The sequence below is a fragment of the Cololabis saira genome, chromosome 15, assembly GCF_033807715.1.
Source record: "Cololabis saira isolate AMF1-May2022 chromosome 15, fColSai1.1, whole genome shotgun sequence".
Taxonomy (NCBI): domain Eukaryota; kingdom Metazoa; phylum Chordata; class Actinopteri; order Beloniformes; family Belonidae; genus Cololabis; species Cololabis saira.
Window position 1 is genome coordinate 19683097 of NC_084601.1, and position 20163 is coordinate 19703259.

General features: G+C 42.8%; 1 protein-coding gene across 2 annotated transcripts in view; it reads right to left on the minus strand.

Moving 5' to 3' along the window:
- Window positions 1-18088: 18088 nt before the first annotated feature.
- adcy2b (adenylate cyclase 2b (brain)) overlaps window positions 18089-20163 on the minus strand; it is a 90486-nt gene continuing 88411 nt past the window's right edge. For both annotated transcript variants that reach the window (XM_061741052.1, XM_061741051.1), the window contains 2 exons: window positions 19932-20056; window positions 18089-18997 (listed from right to left, as the gene is read on the minus strand). In XM_061741052.1, coding sequence (XP_061597036.1) covers window positions 18845-18997; window positions 19932-20056 — 278 coding nt within the window. In that variant the 3' untranslated portion in view covers window positions 18089-18844. The remainder of the gene's footprint in view (window positions 18998-19931; window positions 20057-20163) is intronic.

A 20163-nucleotide genomic window follows, 5' to 3' on the forward strand; every position in this document is an offset into this window, starting at 1 on the left:
ATATGCTGCTATAGGCCTTTTATCATAGGTACTCTTCAACTGTGAGTGATGGAATCTAAAAAAAAAAAAATCCAGAAAATCACATTGTATGATTTTTAATTAATTTGCATTTTATTGCATGACATAAGTATTTGATACATCAGAAAAACAGAACTTAATATTTGGTACAGAAACCTTTGTTTGCAATTACAGAGATCAGACGTTTCCTGTAGTTCTTGACCAGCTTTGCACACACTGCAGCAGGGATTTTGGCCCACTCCTCCATACAGATCTTCTCCAGATCCTTCAGGTTTCGGGCCTGTCGCTGGGCAATACGGACTTTCAGCTCCCTCCAAAGATTTTCTATTGGGTTCAGGTCTGGAGACTGGCTAGGCCACTCCAGGACCTTGAAATGCTTCTTACGGAGCCACTCCTTAGTTGCCCTGGCTGTGTGTTTCGGGTCGTTGTCATGCTGGAAGACCCAGCCACGACCCATCTTCAATGCTCTTACTGAGGGAAGGAGGTCGTTGGCCAAGATCTCGCGATACATGGCCCCATCCATCCTCCCCTCAATACGGTGCAGTCGTCCTGTCCCCTTTGCAGAAAAGCATCCCCAAAGAATGATGTTTCCACCTCCATGCTTCACGGTTGGGATGGTGTTCTTGGGGTTGTACTCATCCATCTTCTTTCTCCAAACACGGCGAATGGAGTTTAGACCAAAAAGCTCTATTTTAGTCTCATCAGACCACATGACCTTCTCCCATTCCTCCTCTGGATCATCCAGATGGTCATTGGCAAACTTCAGACGGGCCTTGACATGCACTGGCTTGAGCAGGGGGACCTTGCGTGCGCTGCAGGATTTTAATCCATGACGGCGTAGTGTGTTACTAATGGTTTTCTTGGAGACTGTGGTCCCAGCTCTCTTCAGGTCATTGACCAGGTCCTGCCGTGTAGTTCTGGGCTGATCCCTCACCTTCCTCATGATCATTGATGCCCCACGAGGTGAGATTTTGCATGGAGCCCCAGACCGAGGGAGATTGACCGTCATCTTGAACTTCTTCCATTTTCTAATAATTGCGCCAACAGTTGTTGCCTTCTCACCAAGCTGCTTGCCTGTTGTCCTGTAGCCCATCCCAGCCTTGTGCAGGTCTACAATTTTATCCCTGATGTCCTTACACAGCTCTCTGGTCTTGGCCATTGTGGAGAGGTTGGAGTTTGTTTGATTGAGTGTGTGGACAGGTGTCTTTTATACAGGTAACGAGTTCAAACAGGTGCAGTTAATACAGGTAATGAGTGGAGAACAGGAGGGCTTCTTTTTTTTTTTTTTTTTTTTTTTTTTTTTTACCTTGTCTGCACACATATTATTGATTGATACCATGACGGTAGAAACCAAAAGTGTATATATGTGCATTATTACTATATGTAATATATACATATATATACGCACACATATGCGTACACATACATAAATATACACATACAAACCCAGTGTTTTTTTTTTTTTTTTTTTTTTTTTTTTTTGGGGGGGGGGGGTGGGGGGGGGGTGACGACATCCACTGCCAATCCAGGAAGCAGGAACACACGGAGACACACGTCAAGCACTGGAAATCTGCAACAAAAAACCACACACAAAGCACGAAGCCGGCACGGAGCCAACCAAAACACGAACAGCAATCGACCTAAATCTTGAGATCTGATCGCAGTCTGAGCTAAGCTATCGCTACCGCTACCTAAACCCAAAAACTAGAGAGCCAGCATGCAGGTGAACAAGCCAGTGTGTATGTCTATGTGTGTGTGTGTGTATGTATATGATCATGCGTGTGTGTGTGTGTGTGTGTGTGTGTGTGTGTGTGTGTGTATGTGACTAAATGACTATATGTGTGTGTGTGTGTGTGTGTGTGTGTGTGTGTGTGTGTAATAAACCAAACAAAGCTCCACCTGAAGTGTATCTATAGTGGGGGAGGGGGGGGAGCAACCCCGCCACCCGCGAGACCAGAGGCCGACAAGGAAGAGCCCGGAACCCAGGCCACCGGCAAACCCCACAGAGGGGAGAAGTAGGAGGGAGGCAACCCACCGCCTGCGAGGCCCCCCCCCCACCCGGCGGCGGCCGAGGGGGCCCGCGGGCGGGGCCCCCACGGCGCGGAAAGAAGCAGCCAGGGATCCCGCGGCGGCGGACCGCGACCCAGGCAATCCCCGGCCACCCGGTCCGGGCCGGACACGCGGCCAGGAGGCCCTCACCCTTCAGGCCAACGACCCCCACCCGGCAGGGGGCCAGCCTGCCCGGAGAGACAGAGCCGCCCCGGCCGCCGACGCGGGCAGGCGCACCCGTCCCCCACGAAAGTGGCCCTCCAAGACCAGAGGGGCGCCCCGCCGTAGAGGCAGCGGGGGGGACCGGAGACGGGCCCGGAGAGAGGGAACCCCCCAACAAGGCGACACCCGCGCAGGCCCGACAACGGAGGGCCCCAGACCCAGGCATCCCATTCATTCATCCATTCACCTATCCGATACCTATACTAATAATAATATAATATACTATACATAATAATAATAATAATACTAATAATAATACTAATAATAATAATAATAACCATCTTTGTATAATATAATATTGATAAATTATTAAGTTTTTGATGTCCTGCCAATGGAGGCTCAAATCCTCCATGGCAGGACCCTTCCATACCGCATTCTCACCGACATACAAGACATACAATCACGCACCGTTTCCCCCTCCCCGGGGGGGTCCAGCACCGCCAGAAGGCACCCCAGGCTGCACGGCGGGCCCCGCCAGGCCCGGGTAACCCGACCCACCCGTCCGAGGCCCAGGCCGGTGAGGGAACGCGGGTGATGTGGGACCCCCTCCCGCCCCTTGTGTTGAGTGCATGTGATTAATGCCATAAAAACAGGGAGGAGGGAGGGCCAAGTATCGATTGACACCGACCCCCCCCCCCTCCCGAACTACGTGTCCTTGTCAAGTGTATTTATAAAGTGTTGAATGTGCAGTGTCTAGTTTGCTGTTAAAACCGTGAGGCGGGGAGTGCCGGGCCACGCGGGACAGTGCCCCCCACGACCCGGACCCCCCGCCTTTCGCCTATGTGCGTATGAATCGTGTAGGGGGGGCAAGAGGGGGAGCGGAAGCCAGGAGGCAGGACCAGCAAAGCCGGCCCTGATAAGACACCCGCGTCCCCCCACCGGCCAACAGGAGGGCTTCTTAAAGAACAACTAACAGGTCTGTGAGAGCCGGAAGTCTTACTGGTTGACAGGTGATCAAATACTTATGTCACGCAATAAAATGCAAATGAATTACTTAAAAATCATACAATGTGATTTTCTGGATTTTTTTTTTAGTTTCCATCACTCACAGTTGAAGAGTACCTATGATAAAAATTACAGACTTCTACATGCTTTTCAAGTGGGAAAACCTGCAAAATCGGCAGTGTATCAAATACTTGTTCTCCCCACTGTAAGTACCTCATAGCCATCATTTTTGTCCATTGTACTTGTAGTTTTTTGTGCTGGCCCCCTTTTTTCTCTTTTGTGTATGTTTGCAGGCCGGAGCTTCGGGAGCTGTGTGCTGGCCTTCGGTTCCCCCCCTCTGATCATCACACTGATCATCCCACTGCTGCATCCACCTGCCTGCCACATTTTGGCATATTTATCGAGGAGATGAAGGCTGGCTCCTTAAACTGGGGTCACTGGGCTCAGTGTGAGAGGTACAATACAATACAACTTTATTTATAAAGCACTTTAAAAACACCAACATGGTCCAAAGTGCTGGACAGGCAAATGAAAGACAACACACCATAAGGCACAGGGAACATAAATAAAACAATCATGATAAGTTAAGAGAATAAAAAGGATAAAATAGAAGATAAAATAATAAAATACTAATAAAAGGATAAAATAAGCACAACTGTCTTGCTAAGTGTTAAAAGCCAAGGAGAAAAGGTGGGTTTTAAGAAGAGATTTAAAAACAGACAGAGAGGAGGCCTGTTTTATTTGCTGAGGCAGGTTGTTCCAAAGTTTTGGAGCTGCAACAGTGAAGGCGCGGTCCCCTCTGAGCTTTCTATTAGTTTTAGGCTCTCTCAGGAGCAGCTGATCAGCTGACCTGAGAGAGCGACTGGGGGAATAAGGGTGTAGGAGCTCAGAGAGGTACGGCGGGGCAAGACCATTCAAGGATTTAAAAGCAAATAAAATAATTTTAAAATGAATCCAAGACTGTATGGGCAGCCAGTGGAGGGAAGCTAAAATGGGGGAAATGTGCTCAACTTTGCGAGTGCCAGTTAAAAGGCGTGCTGCAGCACTTTGGACCATCTGGAGACGGGAGATGGAAGAAGCACTAACCCCCACATAAAGGGTGTTGCAGTAGTCCAGTCTAGTGGTGACAAAGGCATGTATTACTATTTCAAGCTGCCGTCTTGAAAGAATTGGCTTTATTTTAGCCAGCTAGGTACAGGTACTAGGTGCAGCCAGGTACTTCCAGGTGCTTCTGGATGATGCCTATGGAGCCCTCTAGGGCAGTGATTCTTAACCATAGGGCCGCGGCCCACACTTGGGCCGCGAGCGCCATCTAGTGGGCCGCCAAAAGAAATTCAGTTTTGTACGTGTGGGCCGCGAGGGCCGCGGGACTGCATAGCAACTCCCAACCAAATGAGGAGAAGAAGACACTCAGCTAGCTGTACGTGTAATAGTAAGAGAAATGGTGTGTCTTTACAGAGAAAATCCTTCATTTTGCACAGAGTAGGTTTAGATCCGCCAGGATCAGGGATCGATTAATTGGGTCTGCGCCCAGAGCGAGCAAGCGCAGCGTCATCATTTATCCCGGCGCGTCCCCGCGGCCGGGGAGGTCGGCTGAGGCTGCCGCTCGGGCGGTGGGCTCCGTCGTTACTGCTGAAGGATGGTAGATGTAGATGCGTGGGCTGTCGTGTCTGCTGGACTGGACTGTTCGGGCTTTCGAAAAAGCATCGGAAAGTAACTGCTGCAGCGCGACCAGAGAGCTGCGGTGCGGGCTGTGCCCGTCGCAGCTGATCAGGCTCGGATGAACCCGACACACTGAGTCCTGACAACTTATTAATGTAAATAACTTAAAGTAAAATCAAACTAAGTTTTGTCCTCGCTGTATTTTTAAATATGCAACCCGGAATGGACAAATTCATCCTGTTCAGTCTTCCCACTGGGACAAAACCAGTGTCTCATACGTTCAGAGACCGTGGTGCGAAAGTGCGAAAGTGAAACGCCACTGAAACAAAACACAAAGTTTTTCATCAAACATATCCACTCAAGTCTGAACTGAAGTCACAGAAAATAAACTGACCATCTTAAAACACCCATGTTTGGGTCCAGATACAGCTGTGAAGCAGCTTTCTCCACAGTGAACATAATTAAAACTAAATATCGTTTCAGGCTCATCAATGAGCACCTCCACATGCATTGAGAACCTGAACCTTAAATTGTTAAGATGTGTTTATATTAATTTAGTATAAAAATGTGTTGAGACAATTAACAAAGAAAAGGGGAAATTCAAACTGCTGGTAGAGAAATAAAATAAGATAGCATTTGAAAAATAAAATAAAATCTACTTTATTTTTAAGAGAAAAAAATATGTTCAATTCAAGTTAAACATGTTAATTGGCAAATATGTACTTTTTTTAATATAACAGTCAGATGCAGATGTTGATACAACTATGAGGCTACTTGAATATATATACACACACACACACACATACACACATACACACATACACACATACATACATACATACATACATACATACATACATACATACATACATACATACATACATACATACATACATACATACATACATACATACATATATATATATATATATATATATATATATATATATATATATATATATATATATATATATATATATATATATATATATATATATACATATATATATATATATATATATATATATATATATATATATATATATATATATATATATATATATATATATTATGATGTTCTGGACCTTCGCTTGAGTAAATTTTCTCTAAATGGACCTCTTAAAGTTGAATACCCCTGCTATACAGTGTTTATATTTAATGGGCCCCGGGCCACTCTGTACTGAAAAAATTGGGCCCCAAGGTCAGAAAGGTTAAGAACCCCTGCTCTAGGGAATACGTTGGAGAAGAAAAAATAAGGGAACTTTAGTTCTAGTTAGGTTTTATTGCAAAATATTTGCGTAATTTCACAAAACATTTGCGAGAACGCATTTTGTCCAAAACACCCTTTGCGCATCACTGCCTGTTTGACCAGGAGGCTGCTATACTCTGGCCCGCAGTCATGGAGGACCTTGAAGGTTTTCTACAGTCAAAAGATGGGTCAGAGGAGGATATCATGATTCTTGCAGCTGAAGGCTTATGAAGTCAACCAAAGCAGCCAAACTTGAGAAGCCCTTGTACCGACCAAGCCCCTTGTCACGGACGCTTGTCCCCTTGTCCCCCCTTGTCACTCTGAATTATGAACTCCGTGCCTAACCTTAAGCACTGACATAATGGCTTTACAGGACGGCAGTGGCTCAGGTGGTAAAGCGGGTCGTCCAATGATTGAAGGATTGGCGGTTTGAACCCCACTCATAAATCTGTTTGTGCCTTCCTGTACATCCCAAGCCACTGCCACCACAGTTTGAAGTGGTGCTGCTGCAGGTACATCCCATGATGTCCCATAAAGGCTGAGTTCAAGAGCCAGTCCTGCAAGGGATGAGCAGAGTCTCCAAGAATGTAATAGCCAGCAGTCACCACACCAATATTCCTGATCTGAGCTGGCTAACTCCCAAAGTGTGGGCAGTCTGAGAACCGTACCGTCATGCAAGCTTCCTGGCAGTCCAGTAAACACATTCCAGAACAGCCCCTTTCCATCGACAACACCTGAAAGAACCATGGAATGCCATCGTTTATGGTTAAAATAGTCCGTATGATAATAAAGCACACCATCGCCTCAATGTCCTCCGTTGTTGTCGTCACATACGTGACCCGAGTTGTCGCCTAAAAAGACGTCACTGGCGTTACGGGCCACCTTGCCATGAAGGCCCCATCCACAGTGAGATGGGAACATATGATGGTTGGGAACTAGTAGAGGCGAGTAGAGTCGAGACGAAAACTAATAGGAAAGGGGCCGCCTCAATGACGGTGTTCCCCTCCAATCCTCAGTTTGCAGTTTCTGTGTGAGTATGCAGGGGTTGTTTAATTAGATGTGTGGCAGTAGGTGGCCACGCGAGCCAACAGACCTCCCATCAGAAAACCGATCACACTTTAATTCCGACTGATAGACTGACTGGCATCCTGATTTACCGTGCATTTCCCCCTCATTGCCCATTTGAACCCTATTCCACAGCTGTTTTAGATTGGGTAGGAAATGTTGCCCTCAGGTGTAATAAAATTGCTCTCATTTAGAAATTGACTGAAAGAATACATTTTGGAATGTAGAAATAATCTTTGTTGGCTTTGTGTAAGATTGGTTTCATACCGTGATGGATTTTAAATGCCCTGCACTCCTTAACGAAGCATGCATATGCAACGAGGGCAGCGAAACATGTTTTCCCATAATGAGAAGCAGAAGAGCGCTGTGGAGAAATAGCCTATAGAGATGAGAAAGAGGTCTGGCGATGGTGGCGGGGGGGTCCTTCAATAACTCAGGAACCATTGAATGGCTGACTCCGGTCTTAAGGAGGTTTCATTTTCACAGCGGCCTCCTGACAAATAGCTATAAATCCCTCCAAATGCCAGCAGTAATTACACCTGTGATCTGAGACAAGCTCTGAAATGAAAGAAAGCTGGTCTTGATTGTTAGCTGTCACCCTTTCTCTGGTCACACATTCTGACTGTCCTCTATGTCACAAGCGCCATGAAACCTATTGAACTCTTCTGAGGAATCGTTGGCAGTTGCATCAAAACAATTGCTCCCCGGATATCCAGTTTGTGTGTGTTGCAATCAGGGATAGCTCTCAGCATGGTGTCCTTGTATGAGCCACCCCCTGCTGCACTGTCATAATTAATAGGAAGGAGGGAAAATAACAGCAGGTGGTTCTGGTTCTGACACGCATAAACACACATAAACACGAGGCACTCATGCACACAGGAAAACAAGGTGCGGCAGTGTCATGTGGCTTTGGAAAGTGGTAAAGGCTAAGAGGTTAACTGGATCATAAACTTTATTCCAGGCTACTATCAAAGTGCAAGACAAATATTGTACTGTCAAAGATTAAGGTGTGCGTGTGTGTATTGCTATGAAGGTCACATTTGTTTGTATTTCTGTGCTGCACAGACAATTTATATCTCCAGTGTTACTTTGCAGAAACTCTTCATTCTGGAGCTGTTTAGACCAATTCTCTTGGGTTCACCTTTACACTCAGTTTGCCAAGATTAACTTGCGATGCATGGGGGGCCTGGGTAGTTATTTATGCTTTATCAGCAGCCTCTGCGAACATACTTTTTCCGACCTGCATAAGGTTCTGATACTTGTCATCCATAGCTGAACTGCACTTTCCACAGTATGCTGGAGGCGTCCTCTGTCAAGTGTTATAAACCAACTCCGCCACCTGAGTCACGCAGCACATTCAATGAGATAGCTCTGAAGGGCCCTTAAGGGACAAGTATTACCAGCGTAAAGGAAGACGCCGCTGCAACACTGCAAACATGTGCTTTCTGGTGATTTTGTTAGTGCACTGTTGACTCTCTGGAAGACTAATTCAACCATGTGAGATGACAGATAGCTTTTGCTTGTCATTTTTAAAAGTGGCTCAGTGGGCTTTAAGTCTGTGTGCTTATGACTTCAGTGAGTTATTCTTTTAACAAATAAACAAATAAATAAATCTGAATGTGGTTCCAATTAGGGATGTGGTGTTGTGTTAAACTAAATCTCCAACACCTTAAAATCCAATTAAATCAATCTACAGTAGGATGGATTTGATTGGGTTCCCCCAAGATGTGAAAGAACAAATATAGGTCTGCCAATATCTATGAAATTCAATGTAGTTTTAGCCGAATAAAGGTCTGTGTAGTTTATAAAAAAATATGTATTTATCCCTGTAGGGAAATTAATTGTTGCAGTAGTGATGATTTATAGTTTTTTCAAAGAGTCATTGTAGAGTTTTGTAGCTGTGGGCAGGAACCATCTTCTGTAGCGGTTTGTGTTGCAACGGATCTGAAGAAGCCTCTGACTGAAGAATCAGTGTTGTGAAGAGGATGCCCACGGTTGTCCATGATCTTCTTCACTTTCATCTCCAAAGGCTGCAGAAATGTCCCCAGAACAGAGGCAGCCTTCTTCTATTCTATCAGTTTGTTCAGTTTCTGTAAGTCACTGGCTCTGATGCTGCTCCCTAAAACATGACTGCAGATGTGAATCCTTTCTCCATGACAGACTTATAGAAGATATACAACATCTTGCTGCAAACACAGAAGGACCTGAGATTCCTTAAAAAATAAATTCTGCTCTTCCTTTTCTTATAAACAGCATCAGGATGTGTCTGTGTTGTATTATTATAAGCAAAGGCCCTATTGTATGTAGGAATTGTTCTCATTCTTGTTTTTATTTTTCCGACGAAATGAGGGCCTTTTTGCCCCCCCCCCAAACTGGTTTGTATTAATGGGCGTGGCCTAATGGCTCAACAGCGCTCCCTAGAAAACTTGGTGCCTCAAGCCCCACAATACGGTTTGACGTACATGCACGAAAATCGGTACACACTTGTATTATGTCGCAACTTAAAGAAAAGTCTCTTGGCGCCATGGCCGAAACCGAACAGGAAGTCGGCCATTTTGAATTAATCGTGTAATTTTGGCGCAATGTATGCCATTTCTTCGGCCGCTTCTTCGCCTGAACCGTAACGTTCACCCAGGTGTGTTATACATCAAAATGTGCGTCTCAATCCTGCGACGTCGCGCATTACTTTTCTCAGTCAAAAGCGTTACTGTGGCGATGATGCCAAAAAGCACGCCCCCCCTTCATCTGATTGAAGGGGAAAAGCCTAGTTAATGCAATAAATGTCTGAGTTCTTGAAAGATGTGAAATGATAACTGAGAAAAGAAAATACCGCATGTTACATTTAAAGTAAGACAGATTTTCTTTTAAATCATGATCAACTTTAACACAACACTATTTCTTTTCTGGCTCTCTGTGTAGGCGTCTAATGTCTCCACAAGTTTTCCATCAAGCTGAGGGTTTTGATATGAGCCTCGCCATGACAGGAAACACTGGATAGGAGGAGGACTAGACATAAATCAGGAGGTAATGGCCACGTCTTACCAATTACTTCACCTTTAGGAATTCAAGCTTTGCGTTTAGATTTCATTTTTGCCTATTCTGACTTCTCAACAAAAACATTTACTGAAGCCTAATTCTATCTTAGAAGTAAATACAGTAGAAGAAAAAAAGAAGTCTGGACTTTAAACCTATATTTATCACAGAACTGCACGTGATTATATTTCTGTACGAAGGTCAAGTAACAAAAATTTGTTTCTACCTATATTTTCATGTGTTCCCCCTTAAGGACACAGTGAGCTGTAAACGAAAGAGTGCATTATAATTACATATTCAAAGGCCACAACACTGGATAAATTAAGCAACATTATTTATAAATGTTTACAACTTTAATAAGAAGATTTCCAATAATGTGAAATTGAAATGTAAAATGTGTTCGAATGGCAAAGAAATGGCTTGGGAATCCCTGTTGCATTGTGGGGCATGACCGTATTGGAATAGTGACAGATATGGAAACTAAACAACAAGTTGTGATAAGATGACACAAGATACTAAAAGATAAAGAAAATGAGACAGATAGCAGGGGAGTAACAAATCAGTTTACTTATTTGGGTCGGATTAAGTTTTTAAATAGCTTAGATCCATATGAGATCCCAAAGAATTCACCTCTGCGGAGACACCATGTGTGCTTTTCTTTTTAACCTTGTTTGCAGTTTGAGTGTATATATAGCTGAGCAGTTCCATAGTTACAGATCTCTCGAGTCACATGTGCAATTTCCAAATGGATGGCTGTAGGAAACCTTCAAGCTGGCAAGCTCTTATAACACAGCGTGATGGCCCATCTTTGGCTTCCTGCCTGGTCAGGATTTCTCCCAGTAGGGGACTAGTGAGTCATTAGAGAGTTGTTTTCCACACCTTGGAGATTGAAGTGGTTGAAGCTATGAAGCCAGCTTCTGACAAGGCTGGGGGGGGTTCTTTGGGAGATTGCTGTCTATAAATTGGATTCCACAGGTTGTTAGTATTTTTTGCCACAGAAAAAGAAATGATGTGATCTGTACAGAAAAACTGCAGTCAGTTAAATATAACTTGGACCAAGCAGGAGCTGCACCTGTGATGCCCTCGTGCTGTTCAAGATGGCATGAAAGAATGGCATCGTCAACCTTATAAAGAGGAGCAGTTAAATCCTTAAGCTGTGAAATGGCAGAGTTACCTGAATCAACAGTTAAAATAAGATAATTAAAACTCTTAAAAGATCTGTTTCACTACTGCGGTGAGGCTTAAAACCAGATCGAAATTTTTCACAAATACCAAACTCCTCTGAAAAGTTTTGAGTAGGTTAAGAACAACTCTCTCCAAGACTTTAGATAAAAAGGGCAGTTCAGATATGGGATGAAAATTGGAGAAAACTGAAAGGTCTGGGTTGCTCTGAAGAAGTAGGGCTCATTTGGTTCCTTCCTCGCTGCTCTTCAATAGAGAATCGACTGTTGCATCTACTTTCAATATGCTGCCGCACAAGTTGCTGCCATCGAGTCAGAAACAATGTTCAAGTTTTGGAAGTAACTTCTTAGGTTACATTATTATTATATATATATATATATATATATATATATATATATATATATATATATATATATATATATATATATATATATATATATATATATATATATATATATATATATATATATATATATATACATATATAAAAAATGCATTTCTGGGATAGGGTCCAGCAGACTCCCATGACCCTGCAAAGGATAAAACGGGTATAGAAAATGGATGGATGGATGGATGGATGGATAATGCATTTCTTAATTTGTTATTTTACTATTTGACATCAGTGCATATTGCTTTATGGCCTCTATTAAAGCTGTTCTTTTCCCATCATCACTCTTATCAAACATGCTTTTGAATGAGACTACTTTTAGTATTTCGACAGTATACTGTACATGTAATGCTAAACATTTATTTATTTCAATTTTTACCATGTGTCACGTTGCAAATTTCTGAGTATTATGCCATTTACTTTTGGCTTCTTCTGAAACCTTTTCATTTCTGTGGAGTAATTATTCATGTCAAAACACTTGCTCACAGTTAGTTTCTAGGTCACTAAAAGCGGAGAAGGTGGTGAACAAAGCAATCACACACACACTATTGAGCTTATAATTACAGAGAGTTGAGTGGCTGGCTGGCTGTCAGGGTAGCTGACAGCTCTTCCTGAATTGGGAACATTTCTGTTCCAGGAATTTCATTTGAATATGAAAGCAAAATGAACTATTCATAAAAGTATTCAGATAACGGCGGTGCAGTATTGGGCCCTGAAAGGTACATACTGCATGCTTTGCTATTTCAGCTTTAATCCAGTAGAGTTCAAGCACCGTACCTTGATTTTTGTACTTTCTTGTCTATACGTTAGAAATAATAAGTCAGCACTCTTTGTGACAAAAAAAGACACTATTAAATTTGTCCTGTGAAGAAATTACTTTGCGCCACGTGCTGGAATTGCAGAGATATCTGATTGGGAGAAGCACCATAAGTAAGAGCATTGTATTCTGTAGCGTGGATTTGAACGTACACATAGAACATGTCCTACTATTCCACCTCAGGGTCATACATGCACACAATGAGGTGAAATATTGGCAAAAATTTACCACATGGAAAGTGCCATAAGTAACAAGCAACTGTGCACATCATTTTCAGAGCTATTGTCAATTTAAAATCACTAATTTACCTAACAGACATGTTTCAAACTGTAGGAGAAATCATGAGTACCTGAAGTCCCATGCAGGCACTCGGGGATCATGCAAGCTAGGACTAAGACACGTGACTCCAGTTTGGGTCTTTTATTACAGCAGGAATTTTGATTCAGAGGCAGTCAGCATTTAAGCTTAGTATATAAGAAATCACATTAACAGCAGTAACCAGGTCAGACAGGATGTTAGCAGAAGGTTGGAAGCATTAAACAATGTTAAAATGCAAACAAGGAATCACTAGGAAGACTGGCTGCACTGCTAACATGGTTAAACCAATCTGGCACTTGGAATTGGGTGCTTATATGCTGAACAGGAGAAATGAATCACTGGTATGGAGTCTCAGTGTAACTGAACCAGACAAGCAATCATGAAACATGTACCAGGAAATTGGGGATCTGAAGGAAGAGGAGAACAGCGGGTGGACAACCAGAAAAAAGGCAGAATGTAGAAGATATCCATCCATCCATAATCTATACTCACCTATTCCTACTCAGTTTCACGGGCGTCTGCTGGAGTCTCTCCCAGTTCTCTTCAGGGGAAAGGCAGGGCTACATGGGTTGCCAGTCCATCGCAGGGTCTTTTATAGAAAAACAACCACACACACTCACACTCTGTAATATATGTACATAATGCATGAAAACTAAATGTTTTTTATCTGTGTTTGACTGGGCAGGTAATAACCCATTCTTAAATGCGCATATATATCTATGCTTTGCTCAATTTTGTATCTTTCAAATAAACTTTATTTGAAAAAATATTAGATTTTGAAATGAAATTATATCTTTTATTTATGATAACTACATCGTAAATACATTTGCACTTCATACGTGGGTCAAAAAAAGATATGGATCTAGAACAGTCTCATAATTCACAAATGCACAGGACAAGTTTTACAAATGCACAGACCGATTTGCAAATACACACACCGTTTCACACGTGCACAGAACAATTCACACGTGCGTAGGACAAGATAAACAAATGTATTTTTGATGCACACACAAATATAACCTGATTTACAAATGTTTTTTTGTCTGTGAGCTGCGTTGGATTTGCGTGTGACTTTTGAGACTCCGCTGACGTGACTCGATCCACAAAAACGTTTTTTTTAACACAGAAGGATCTGCAACCAATCAGATGTCTTCCTTTGTTCCAGCCAATCATAAGAGCTCACCCCACGTGGGGGACGCAGAGCAGTGGATAAAACACGACTTACTCGTAAACCAATCAAATTAAAGGGGCGGATACACCTGCTGTTTGAACTGCGTTAGCGCCGTTCGCTTAGAAAAGTGATTAATATTTCGAGTTGGTGCAGTAAAGATAAATAAACAGCAACGGGAGATGAAACATAAATAAACAGGATGGAGAGGATATCACTGTTCTGCTTTTCTTGTGATCTCGGTAAAGAAAACAGTGCGATCTGAGATGGTCTGTGGGGCCGTTCAACCAGAGCCCTTGGGAGACTGGAGAGCTCTTAGTCCTGCCGATGCAGCAACTGATGATGAGAAACAGCGGAGATATTTATGTATTTGCTCCGTTTGGTTTGACTACGTGTTACATGGGATTGTCCCGCTGATTCAGCTCAGAACCAGACGGACCGCAGCAGAGAGCTGGCCGTCATCCTTTTGCCTGACGGGGACGAGCTGCAGCGGCCAGGTGGAGCAGCACGCGCATGTCAGGAGATTAATTTACCGAAATATCTGGAGTAAAGTCGGTATCAGTCGACTGATAACCGAAGAACCTCTGTATCCAGCTCAGATGTTTCATGATGGGTAGACAAACCCCCCACAAGCACCATCACCGCTGCATCTTCCCATGAGCATGACTCTGTCTGCACCGGGACTGTGTTGATCTGCCGCCGCTGTTTTGACATATGTTTGTCTCTGTGTGGTGGCGATGTCACATCATAAATGTGAGGATAACAGCTGTTTGTTTCTGACCTCCACGTCTGGTCACTGGTCAGCTGGTGTCTGACCGGGACCAGCGCCACTCGCGGCCAAAGCCAGAACGCGACCTGCAGCAATATTCACCCCCGTACACAGGCTCGTTCTCCTGAAAGACACCTGTAGTTCAAATACAGAAATATCTCTGCTGTTTCTCATCATCAGTTGCTGCATCGCAGGACTAAGAGCTCTCCTGACGGCTCTGGTTGAACGGCCCGACAAACCATCTCCGATCGCGCTGTTTTCTTCACCGAGATCACAAGAAAAGCAGAACAGTGATCTCCTCTCCATTCCGTGTTGCTGTCTTGTTTATTTATCTTTACTCCACCAACTCCAAATATTGATCACTTTTCTAAGCGAACGGCGCTAACGCAGTTCAAACAGCAGGTGTATCCACCCCTTTAATCTGATTGGTTTACGAGTAAGTCGTGTTTTATCCACTGCTCTGCGTCCCCCACGTGGGGTGCGCTCTTATGATTGGCTGAAACAAATGAAGACATCTGATTGGTTGCAGATCCTTCTGTGTTAAAAAAATGTATTTGTGGATCTAGTCACGTCAGGAGAGTCTCAAAAGTCACACGCAAATCCAGCGCAGCTCACAGACAAAAAAACGTTTGTAAATCAGGTTATATTTGTGTGTGCATCAAAAATACATTTGTATATCTTGTCCTACGCACGTGTGAATTGTTCTGTGCATGTGTGAAACGGTGTGTGCATTTGCAAATCGGTCTGTGCATTCGTGAAACTTGTCCTGTGCATTTGTGAATTATGAGACTGTTCTAGCTCCATAAAAAGACAGCAAAATTGTGTGATGCTGAACAATCAGGGTAGTTTGGTTACTGAAACAATTTCTTCAGTGGCTTTTATACGTCCATTGTGGAGTCTCTTTTTGCACTTGTACTGCTGAAACCCTGCACACCTGTGAGCTTCGTATTCGTGTTTCATTCCAAGGTTTACCTATAAAAATTGCTTTTGCCACAAAACGAGATTATGTGTCAGCCATTAAGATTATATATAGAGCTGCACCTTTTCTCATTTTACCAACTCCTCTAAAAGATAGCAGTGAGAGGAGTGGCTATGACATGGGAATAATGGCCCACGAGATAACTAAAATGCAAGTTAATGACCAAATTCTTGCAGGGCTATCATATCTGACAGCCTCAGCTCTCTTTAGTCCTGAGTATCCATTAACAAATGTTAGTCTGTGAAGACACTGAATCAAGAGCTTATGTCAGGGTGGCAGGCTTGTTTTTAAGTACCGTAAGTTGCACACATATGGACATCTTTTTTAATGGTCACACAATACTGATATAGCCTGGAATTATGTCAGTGTGACATAAACATTGCAAGTGGCACCAGTTTAATTCCTACGTATTATTCCAGATCTTTTTGTTTTGTTGGTCTGCTCACTCACAGGAAAGGGTCAGAGTTGTTCCGGTGCTGTCCTCGTCAGAATACGGCCGTCGTTCATCTGCCTGCCCTCTACCAAACACACCGACAGCATGCACATGTGACTCGAATTAAAGCAGTTTTACATGGAATATGGGATTTTATGGAGTTTGGCAGACGGGTATGGCTCAGTGGTCCCCATTTGAAAGCCTGATGTATCACAGCAAGAGATTTAAGTCTTTGTTCTGCCAATTTGCATAATATACCAGTTGCAGTGTGTTATGTCATGTGGAAAGGAAATATAACTGTCCTAGAAGTAGCTGTTGCAGTGTTATCATAGGAAGTGATAATTAGCAATAAACATAAAGATGTTTCACAGAAATATTGAATGTAAAAGACGTCAAAGAGTGAACTAGAAAGTACGTAGACAGTAATCTGAACTCATTTGCAATAGTTCCACTAGTATTGATGTAATTTGAATGTTGAAGCGGTTTTATCCAGTTGATGAATTACAGTTTCTTCTAGTTATTATGGCTGATTAAAGAGCAGAAAAGAACAGACTTAACCTTCTGATTCCGGCTCCAGTACAATGGTCAGTTAAGGGTGGGATCGTTAGATTAGATCATTTAAAGGCTGAAGGTATTTGTTATTGCAAGAATGTGATTTCTTCCACTCTGTGTAAGTCTTTTGTTGTTTTTGAATATACCTGATCAGCACCACTATCTGCTTTCTACTCAAACATTAATAAGGAGGAGATGTACAAAGGTTTTAAGGGGCAACTTAAAGAGGGAATTGGAAAGTCATGTTCATATTTGACCGTCCAAACATTTACACTACTGTCACAGTTAGTTTTTAATGTAAATTCATTTTTGTAGCCTGCTGGTGGAGGCGTATATATATTCTGCCTCTACCTTTTGTGTTTTGGCAGTAATATCCTTTATTCTTAGAAACAGTAGAGTGGGCTATTTCAGTCTGTTTGATGTTCGAATTGCAGCGTTTATTTATAAAGATTATGAGGTAACACGTAAAGTAATGTTTTCCTCTTCAGAATGAAAAAAGACTTCCTGAGAAAATCAAAAAATAACGAAGGTAACAAATGTAACAGATAGAAGTATTTGGTCTATAAAACTTCAGAAATAAAGCAACACATTCACTTTGATAATTTGAGCTCTTAAGTAAATTGACCGTTATGTTAATGAGTTTTAAACCTTGATTTAAAGGAACTGAGGGGTTCAGCGTTACTGTAGTTTCCGGAGAGGTCTGGATGGTTGACATGGCAACAGGTCTCTGATGTATATCGGTCAGTGATTCATTCAGAGATTTATAAACTAACAGAAGTATTTCAAAAGTGTACTCTCTGAGGTACAGGGAGCCAATGCAGGCTCCCTCAGAGCTGGAGGGATGTGGTCCACTTTCTTAGTTCTAGCAAGAACCTGGGCAGCAGCATTCTGGATCAGCTGTAGCTGGGCATTTGGTCTACACCCCACATGGGCCATGGCGGTCCAACTTGCAGCAGAAACACTCACCTGAATTGACTGGACCATTCTGAACCGTACTGAACTGTACCAGACCGCTCAGTGGAAATAGGGCTTAACTGGCCTCAGTCTTAGATACGAGACTAGAATATGGATTTTCAGTCAACTCAACGTCTGGGTGCACAAGATTGATGGTAAAACACGGTAGTGTTTGATGGTAGAGTTTAGCTATGCTTAAAGCATCTGTTTAGTGAAAACCTGGTGAACAAACTGCGTGAGTGTTGACATGGTGGATTTGTGTTTAAAGCATTAAAACAATGATGCTTAGAGAGTATAAATATCTATACAAATGTTTAATGAATAACAAAAGGATGGCAGTGAACATTTAGACACATGCTGTTGGTTTGTTTCCATATGGGTTATGAAAAAGAAACATTCCCTCGTGATTCCTGTGTCTGATTCCCCCTGCTTGCATGGGACACAAATAAAGCTAATAGGCTATAAATACAAATCACAGGTTTCCATTACACTGGCAATTTGTTGGCATCAACAGCTCTATATGACAAGAAACTATTGTAACATTCATTTGGACTGAAACGGAACAAACCAGCTCTTAGTGCCAATGAGGCAATGGTAAAAAATAAAAAAAAAGAAGAAAAGAAAACAGCTCAACAGGCAGCTTAATTTGCTCAAGTATAAGGCTCTGAAGCACTGCAACACTGGCATGGGTAATTAGCGCCACACCACTACTATTGTACAGACAGACTCTTTAGTCAGGCACTCCTTTAGGGAGGGAAGAGACTCCTCCAACTGAAGTCCTTGGTTACACTTGAGATGCGAAAACCACTCCGACTTCAACTTTCAAGGACTGACTGGTTCACCATGGCCCTGATGGGAATCGTTTTTCTCAGGACAAAAGTGATTCTTCGCAGGTGTCGATCCGTTGCACTGCTGACTTCCTGTAACGGGATTTACTTACAGGGCATGGGGAAAAAAAACAAACAAAAACAAAACACTTCTGCGCCACTTTGTGTGTGCAGTTGTGTCTTCAAGTCTATTTATTCAGTTAGTTTGGCGTGTTCACGGCATCACAGTCCCTTGTGACAGAGACCGGGTCATCTCCGTGTGAACAAAGTATGTCTTCAGCTCTCCTTTGCCTTTCACGTTGATGATGCCGCGACATGAACACATGTACCCTAGTACTTGTAAGATGTCATTGGTCTCCTCTGTAACCTGCACAGGGTGACAGAATTACGCCAACATGACAGATGTTCGTGCATGTTATGTGACCAACCCAGTCTCACATAAAAACGTACCCTGCCTACGTTGGTCCAAAGTGCAAAAACGTAGAGGGGCTACAATATTAGCCCTTGAAATGTATAACTGTTACATTTTGAAATGTATAACTGTTACATTTTTCTGCCTATTCATTTTGCGTCCAAGTCACGTGACTTTTAAGATTCTGGCCGTGACAGCAACAAACATGGTGGACATTTTTCATTTTTGAGTGAAAGAAATCTATATTTTGAGTTAGTTTCTGCATAGAAATATATATATTTTACTTTCATAATATTCACTCAGTGAATTTACATAATCACTTGCTTGCTCGTGGTTGCAACGTTTTTTCAGATCTCGTCAGAATAATGTAAAACGGTAACGTTTTAAAAATGTGAAAAAGTAACATTTTGGTTGTTAGACGGTGCTGTGAAAAAAATCTATATTTTGATGCTTCCTCGTTGTTGGGAATTATTTTCAGATCTCGCCAGAATAATAATTTGAAATTGCAACATTTTGGTGCTGGGATACGTGGCCGTGATATATACACGGCCACGTACAGTAAGCCGGCGGGGATGGAGGTGGGGATCCCCCCCCCCAAACCAGATTTTGATAGCGGAGCCAGTCAGCCCACAGAAAGCAGTTTTATTTTGAAAACCAACCCGATTTTCTTGCATTCCAAAAGTCTGACTTCCGGCCCGCCAAAATTAAAGATACAGCCAGACAAATGAATGAAAAAATGAAAATAATCCCTCTGGGATCCCCCTATACGTCATAGTGACGAGGGGGATCCTGGACACGTGACAGATGCCCCCGATCATAGGCAGGGTACGTTTTCATGTGACACTGGGTTGTATGTGACATGCCCCAGTAACTTGGAGAGAGGTCCTACCTGTATTTTACCCAGCACCCCTGTGGTCTCCATCCTACTGGCCACATTCACACTGTTTCCCCAGATGTCATACTGAGGCTTCTGGGCTCCAATTACTCCTGCGATCACTGGCCCATGGTTTATACCTGGGAAAAAAAGAAAGAACTTTCTTTTCAATAATCTTTTAAAACAGTTAGCTTTTTGTTGCACAGCCTAGTTAATGGATATAAATCAAAATGAGCACCGTATTAAT